Source organism: Musa acuminata, chromosome BXJ1-6, assembly GCF_036884655.1.
Source record: "Musa acuminata AAA Group cultivar baxijiao chromosome BXJ1-6, Cavendish_Baxijiao_AAA, whole genome shotgun sequence".
Classification (NCBI taxonomy): domain Eukaryota; kingdom Viridiplantae; phylum Streptophyta; class Magnoliopsida; order Zingiberales; family Musaceae; genus Musa; species Musa acuminata.
Genome location: NC_088332.1, coordinates 38,677,384 through 38,685,558, shown reverse-complemented (window position 1 = coordinate 38,685,558; position 8,175 = coordinate 38,677,384). Strand labels below are relative to the sequence as shown.

General features: G+C 39.3%; 1 protein-coding gene across 2 annotated transcripts; it reads left to right on the top strand.

Annotated features, from left to right (window-relative positions):
* Nucleotides 1–656: 656 nt before the first annotated feature.
* Nucleotides 657–7,964, top strand: LOC135676869 (putative leucine-rich repeat receptor-like serine/threonine-protein kinase At2g19230). 2 transcript variants are annotated; one of them, XM_065188528.1, is made up of 9 exons: nucleotides 657–1,332; nucleotides 1,402–1,884; nucleotides 2,515–2,653; nucleotides 2,769–2,840; nucleotides 4,084–4,155; nucleotides 4,230–4,310; nucleotides 5,933–6,191; nucleotides 6,425–6,551; nucleotides 7,439–7,964. In XM_065188528.1, exons 1-7 carry the CDS (start codon nucleotides 1,320–1,322, stop codon nucleotides 5,967–5,969), a joined length of 897 nt encoding a protein of 298 aa, XP_065044600.1. In that variant the 5' UTR covers nucleotides 657–1,319; the 3' UTR covers nucleotides 5,970–6,191; nucleotides 6,425–6,551; nucleotides 7,439–7,964. The 2 variants fall into 2 exon arrangements, with proteins under 2 accessions (XP_065044600.1, XP_065044599.1); XM_065188527.1 differs by having other exon boundaries at nucleotides 658–1,332; nucleotides 4,230–6,191.
* Nucleotides 7,965–8,175: the final 211 nt, after the last annotated feature.

Below are 8,175 nucleotides of genomic sequence, written 5' to 3'. Positions count from 1 at the left end.
TTTCAAATAGATTTTATAGTATCATTATTGTGGTGACTAAAATATTATAGCAAGTTAATTTTTTATCCCCATATGGATTATCAAATTACTATGCAAACTCTATGAATTTTATTGTATAGATCGATCCATCCATTTGGATGAATCCATAAAGTGTCTCTGAAACTAATGAAAAAGATATCAATGGGATAATATTTGATATTATTTAAAATAAAAATATCGTTTGAAAAAAAAAATGAACTCCTTTGGTAAAATAAAACTCTTTTCAAACAAATAGTCATATTATATATATATATATATATATATATATATATCGGGAGCACGGGTTGACCAGAGGTGGTCCCCACGGCCTCTTTCGGGTACATATGGCGTCTGTCCTGTTGGAGAGGAGGATGACCGATGAGTTCGTGGGAACACGTCGGTCCTACGGACGATCCGTGCTTCCGTCGTAGTCCTCCCTCCGTATCAATGGAGTCGAGCATTCCACGTGGAGGGGGGAGAGGCGGCAGTGTCCGAGACGAGGGGGCGCTTCATCAGCTCCACGACGAAGGCTTCAGTTTGGTACTGCTTCCTCCTACTGGGCTTTGCCATCGCCGCCGTTCCAGTTCACTCGGTCCACGGACGCTCTTGGTATGCAGCTGCCTCTATCTGCTCGAAATGGCAAACCACCGCCGTTATCTTACCTCACGCTGACGTTTAGTTTCTTGACTGTGAAGAAACCACAAATCTAAAATGGGTTGACCAATAAGAGTCATCTCCCAATGATCTCTCTCTCTCTCTCGGAGCGTTCATAAGCATTGACTGCGGCATCGCCCCCCGATTCCACCTACACGATTCCAAGACCAACATAACCTATGTTTCCGACAGCGCATGCACAGACGCCGGCACAAACCGAAACACCTCCGCCGCATACGTTTCCTCCAGCATGGGAAGGTGATGGTTGAGCCCCAGAAGCTTTCCCAATGGGACTCGCAATTGCTACACGATCAAGCTCATCACCCGGGGCTCCAAGTACCTGCTACGGGCGTGGTTCATGTACGGGAACTACGATGGCTTCAACAACCAGTCACTCCGCTTCGACCTCCACCTCGGAGTCAACTTTTGGGCCACAGTCAATATCACCGACCCCGGCAGCTTTGTCACGCTCGAAGCCATCACCGTGGCCTCGGCTGATTTCCTCTGGGTGTGCCTGGTGAACACGGGATACGGAACTCCGTTCATATCCGCGCTCGAGGCGAGGCCATTGAAGGACAACCTTTACCCGGCCGCGAACGCCTCCCGTAGTCTGGTCCTTTTCAAACGGATTAACCTACGAGCAGGAGATGCTTACATTAGGTGAGCAGATGATGCTTTCGATGTCATCCTTCGTAACAGCAGAACGGTAGACGGCTAAACGTTCTGCAGGTATCCGGACGACCCAAATGACCGCCTGTGGGAGCCGGGGACCTTGCTCGGCTGCACCGAGATCTCCAGCAGCTCCACCGTCGACAACCTCTGGCAGGACTTCTTCAAGGTGCCCTCCGCCGTCTTGCAGACCGCCGCGACCCCCGTCAACTCCACCAAGATCGACTTCTCCTGGGATCCGTACCCCGTGGACGAACGAGTACTACCCCATCTTGCACTTTTCCGAGCTCTCCAACCTCACCGGGACCGACACGTCGCGGCAGTTTAACGTCTACGTCAACGGGTACCGGTGGCTGAAGCATCCCGAGACCCCGCCATACCTGAAATCAGACTACGTGTATAGCAGTGAGCCCGTCGAGACATCCCATAGGTACAACATCACCCTCGAGGCACTGAGCAACTCCACCCTTCCGCCGATCCTCAACGCCGTGGAGATCTACTCGAGGATGAACGACGCCAATGTGCCGTCTGATGCTGGGGACGGTACGACGCGACTTTCCCTCTTTTGTTTTGCTTTCTTGCGCTAGGGTATGAAGCAAAAAATTTATGCCTCTAAACTGCTTGATATAATGTCCCTGAAAACGATCGAAACAAAATGGAAAAATGAAGCCCGTTTGTCATAAAAGCATAATAAGAGCTTTATAATTCTTTTGCTTCAGTCTGTTCCTCAAGTTTGAAGCCTTTATTACTAATAATTTAAAATCAATGAAGCACAATTTTGGATTAAAACACTGAACTAAATGAACCCAGAATTTTCTTCAGTTAAATTACATATTGTTCACAGGTATGCTATATATCACAGGAGTGTATATTCGAATATCAATCCTTGATCCCATTATTTCGAGGGTCATCAATGTAAAGAAAGGATAAATATATTGATGTTGGATGCATTTACAGAGCAGGATAATACTGGTTGGGGTTAAGAGGTATCCATGATGGGAAGAAGAATTAGCACATGAATATGTGACTCAATTCTATTGGTTTCTTTGTTTGGTAGGTTATATGCACTTTGCTCACATGCCAACATAGGTTTCTTTTTCTATTTTTATCAAACAGCTTTTCATAATTGAAATAACTTATTTGTACTCTCCTCTGAGTTGGTCATTGTATCAGTTAATGCCATGATGATGATCGAAGCTTGGTATAAGATCAAGAGGAATTGGATGGGAGATCCATGTTCTCCAAAGGCATTTGCTTGGGATGGAATAAACTGTACTTTCAGCATCTTGAATCATCCAAGGATCACTACTCTGTGAGTTTCTTTAAGAGAGAGTTGTATCAAAATTAAGCTATAGATCATGAATGCATTGCTATTACATCATGAGAATGTATAGCACAATATATTTACCAGTTGAAATATTCTGCAGGAATCTATCATCAAGTGGATTAACCGGTGAAATAAACAAGTCTTTTGCCAGCCTTGGTGCAATTGACTACCTGTAAGGCTACTGATCTCAAGCTAATTTCTTTTCCTTTTCTTGGCAAAGTCATCGAACATGGTAAACAATTATTAGCCTTTATTGGAGCCAATGCCGAGTTCCATGTAGAGGCCAGGCATCTATTCTGAAATCATGCACATCTCAGAGTCCCATACATGGAGAAAAGATTTGAGAGTAATTAATAATTTGAGATGAAATCCTTAATATTCTAAAGCAAAATATATGCCTTCTACTGTAATTTTGGTCTTAATAATGACTAGGTCATCAATTGATCTACAAAAGATTTGAAAACAGGCAGTTCCAGGTCTAATGACTATGTAGTAATTAATAATATGAGATGAAATCCTTAATATTCTAAAGCAAAATATATGCCTTCTACTGTAATTTTGGTCTTAATAATGACTAGGTCATCAATTGATCTACAAAAGATTTGATATGTTCTACATAGTCATTAGACCTGGAACTGCCTGTTTTCAAGAAATAAAAAAACATTTACTGTTAATTGAATAACATAGTATATGCACCACAAATATTCTCGGAGAGAAGAAACCACAACTCTCCCTCAACGTGGGTTTCCCACTTATGATCAGCTTCAGATTCATGGCCAAGTGATGCTCATCAATGAGCTGCATGATTAGCCTCATGAAACACATGATTTGTTATGCACAACTTATATTCTTTATAGCTACACAATCCTTAAGGATAGACTTAGGTAGCCAAGGACAATTATCCCTTCCATCAAGCCAAGTGAATAATGTAATTAAATCCATCTCTAAAATTAGACATGCGATCTCTTTCTGTAAGGCCTATAAAAGACCATCTCTCAGAGCAGTTGCCTCCGTCACAGAAACAAATCTGCATTTCCTACTGGAGCACCCTGCAAAACCAAGCCCACAACTAGGCCTTCTATTTATAAATGCAGATCCACTATTATCATGTGGGATCATCCAAGAACCATCAGAATTTAAATGACATATCAGACCTTTGAATGTTGAAAAATCTATGCTGGTAGAAAGGATCCATGTCAGCTATGAATTACTGATTTTATCATGTCTAAATTTTTGACTAAATGCCATCCTCCAGGCTCTGAAACATGTTAACCCTCCTCATCAAGTTTTAGCTTTAATTAATAATGTCAGGTTGTTGAATTCTGGGCCTTGAGTTCAACAAATTTAAACTTGAAGCAATAAGCAGTAACTATTAGACCTTTAGAATGATGATAACTGTTTATGACATTTTTCAGGGACTTGTCTCACAACAACCTAACAGGGACAATACCTGATGTTCTAGCTGAACTAACTTCCCTCAAACTCCTGTAAGTATTTTCGTTGTTTTCTTTAAACATAGAAATGGAAGCTTAATAATTTAACATCTCATGATTTATCGCAGAGACTTGACAAGCAACCAGTTAAATGGAACAATTCCTTCTTCCCTCCTTGAGAAATCACAAAATGGATTTCTTACCTTAAGGTTTGTGCTATGTTCAAACATTAGGTCCTTCCTGTTGGTTTTTACTCATTCATGACTTCAAAGAGCTAATGTTGATGTTTAAAGAGTTCAAGGAATGAAAAAGTTGTTGGTAATTAAGGTGTTAATAATTTGACATGCAAAGGTGCTAGGTTCCATGTTTCCTTTGAATTTATTGAGTTCATTTTTCAGATGAATTTGAGGAAAGCTTTAAAAATGGTGAACATTGTAGAAATTTACTAAGAAATTGAGGTCGGAATGAGGATTTAGTGGAGTTTCATAAAATGATGCGGGACAGAGCACAAGGCTTCCATCAATATAAGGTCTAGGGAAGATCTTTGTAACCTTAATTCTGCGAGCAAAGAGACTATTTTCATGACTTCAATTCTGGTCATCTAGATCATAAAAGAGCAACTTTTCCATGACACGAAGGCCTATCATCTAAAATATTTTGCTTTTTCTGCATGACAGTGTACGTTTAATGTAATAAGCTAGTTAACACATGGAAGGAGGTAGCATTAGGCTACCAACAGATATGTAAGCTTCATCCAATTCAAGGTTAGAAACACCATGCCATTTTGCCTGTGTGACATGCCAAGTTTTCTGACACTTGAGATGGAGGTGCTTCCAGGAAGTGGTAAGAGTTTCGGACTGTATCAGTGGCTTCAGGCAATTTTGAACATGTTTTGTTGAAGTTTGGTCTGTTTCAACCTGTTATGACCAAATGAGATGAGATTTTCAAAGAACCATTAGGTCTTTTAAGAAATGATGAGTTTGGCTCTTTTTTTTTTAGACATCTCATACCTAAATTCTATTGGAAGTTTCAATTTTAGAACGAGGGAAACCTATGGAACAACTGTCTCTTGGAAAATCCATATTTGTATCAGAAACCATGAACAAGAGCTCCAACTCTCCAAAATCTATTCTCAATGCATAAACAATTTTCTCTGGTTATACTATGAACAGGTTTTGCTGTCAATAATATAACTCTATATAGGACTCCCAGAACACTGGATTTCAGTAAAATAATGGCCAAGTATTTATAGAAGGAACAGGAAATTTGGTACCTTTACCTGAAGTAATAAATAGCTATAATTTCTCCTTCATGTTTCAAGGAGGTTTGGATTATTCTGTTGTCTACTGCACTTTTACAGGGACTTCAAAATTTTCAAAAAAGGTTGTTCTTTCTCTTGGAGAATTGTAAAGATGACAACTAAACTTCTTTCATACTCCCATCTCTTTTTTCCTCTTTTTGAGCTTGGGTCATATTTTCCCTTTGATAGCCATCTATATTCTAAAACAAGAACAAAGTTAAATTCTAATGCTAGAATTGAAGGGAATCCATACCTCTGTTACAATGGAACTTCACGTAAGGTGACTCCAACATAAAAAAAGATGGCAACACCTCTGATAGTGATTATTTGTCTAGTACCTGTTATACTAGTGCTGATGGTGGAAGTCACACTCTGGAAGCTGAGGAGCAAAAAGGTAAGCTTTCTCAAAGTGAAGCTCTTGAAGTTGTGCCAAGAGCAGGTTTAATTCTGAAAGAATTACAATTAGTGAATTATTATCTTTTGCTCAAATTTATGTAGACTGCATTTGCTGATATCAAGCTTATTTTAAAGGCTCAAGAAAAGGTATCACCATGAAGCCACAGAATGAATGCTTCTCCAAGCAAGTGAATAATCATGGTCATGATTTATTGCAACTTGAATTCGCCAATTCACATACATGGAGTTGAAGAATGTAACTGATAACTTTCAAAAGGTCCTAGGGGAAGGAGGATTTGGGACTGTCTTCCACGGTTGTTTGGAAGATGGCACTGAAGTTGCAGTCAAGATGCGATCTCAGTCATCACAAGGGAATAAAGAGTTTCTTGCTGAGGTAATTGGTTCTTGATGACTAGGTAATTCATTTAGGAGTCAGAATAGAAGGAGATATACTTCTCCAGAGTCCAGACATCTCTTCATAATATTCTTGAGCAATCATGCCATATTCATGACCATTTAGATTCTAGTGAATGTTCACCACTTACTATTGTGCTTCCATCATGTGACTGTTATTTGAATGCTGGTGTTGCTGAGTTCACAAAATAACGCTGTATTTTCTTTTTTCAGGCTCAACACTCTACAAGGGTTCATCATCGAAATTTAGTTTCTATGATCGGTTACTGAAATGATGGATGCTATCTGGCACTTGTCTATGAATATATGTCTCAAGGAACCCTACAAGATTGTCTTCGAGGTCTGAAACTCCATATACCTAGTCCTGTTTACCTTTATTCTGAAACCGGTCCTTTTCACGTCACTGCATGTTGTTCTGGCTCCATGATACTATCGCCTAGTTCAAGTTAATGTAGGGCAGTAAACATTAGAATATGACAACTGTAATCAGCCTGAGTTTCTTACTTAACTCTTCAGAACTTCAAATATAAACTGTCATTGCCTATGAAATATAGAACCTTATCTAATCACGTGCTTCCATCACTGGTTAGAGTTCTGCAGAAAATAGAAATGAAGTTTTAAGGTGATATTTGGTTCATATAATGTAGCAAGTTAAGAACAATGAGGGCAAGCCAGAAGGAAAATAATGAATTCTGAAGGGTTCTTACATTAGTGGATACTCTATTTTTTGTGAAACAATGGTTTATTTGTATAATTGAAAAAAGCACATACTCTATCTCTTTCTTCTTTTAAATGAGCACATTCTAATATTCTAAGACTCGAGAAAGATATTCTTTTAGAAATACAGCAAAATTACAGCATGCTTTATTGGTATTTGCAATTGCAAGAAATTCACATTTTCCATGCATTTGTTTAGGAAGGCATTACAAATTAGACTGTCAAATCTAGTTATTTATGTAACAAGCGCTTACAATTATCTGCACTGATCTTTCCTGTTATAGACTGATGGCTTGTTGATATGAAATGATACAAGCAGGAGTCACAATACTAGAGCTTTGTATTTTATCTTGTGCAGCTTCTTTTAGATCTTAGCTTATATGAAATCTTTTCATTGAGATGATATGATCTTCTTTATATTAAACCAACAATCCTCGTTGCGCATCAGTATATACAAATTTGAGTAACTGAAAAGGGAGATAACTGGAAACTGTTGTATTTCTTGTGCAGTTACTACAACACCTCACGGCTCAGTGAGAAAAGCGATGTGCACAGCTTCGGGGTGGTTCTTTGGGAGCTGGGATGTATGAAGTGAACTCTGCCTGGAAGTCGGCTGATATCGCACTGAACTGCACATCACGAGAGCCACATCAGAGGCCAACCATGGGAGATGTTGTGATGCAGCTAAAAGATTGCTTGGAGCTGGAGACCTCTCGTGATGGTACCGAGAGCCTGGTCACTTGCAGTGAGAACCTACACACAGAAAGCGATGCAAGCCAGAACAGTGCCCTTGAGATAGATAACCTTGCAAGAACATATGAGCTTTTTGATCCATCGGCAAGGTGATTTAGGGATCACCACTCTTCCCTCTTTTCTGAGTCATTCAAAATGGTCTTTGGTTGCAGTCTAGCCTTGTTTGGTTTTACTTGCGCTTGCATCGAGTAATTGTTTATGTGAATGATGATGAAAAATAATTACTGGCCATCAGTAAAAGCCAGAGTAAATGATAAATGTATCAACCAGGTTTTTATTTTTATTTTGTGGTCTATGACCAAAAACTATCATTTTGCTGTGTATCATTCAATGATACTTAAATGTTTTATTATGATCATTTTGGATTTGTCTATAAAAATATATCTTTTAAGAATTAGGTAGGTTATAATTATATCGGAATATGTGATACTAATGGACATCCAAGTTAGATAGTGACATGGAAATATCTTCGTGTTAAATCCCCTATCAAGTAA

What these genes read in the sequence shown, in the direction of transcription:
- LOC135676869 (XM_065188527.1), top strand. An exon ending in CATCCAAGGATCACTACTCT is followed by an intron (nt 2,654 to 2,768) that starts GTGAGTTTCTTT and finishes AATATTCTGCAG; the next exon opens with GAATCTATCATCAAGTGGAT. An exon ending in CTTGGTGCAATTGACTACCT is followed by an intron (nt 2,841 to 4,083) that starts GTAAGGCTACTG and finishes GACATTTTTCAG; the next exon opens with GGACTTGTCTCACAACAACC.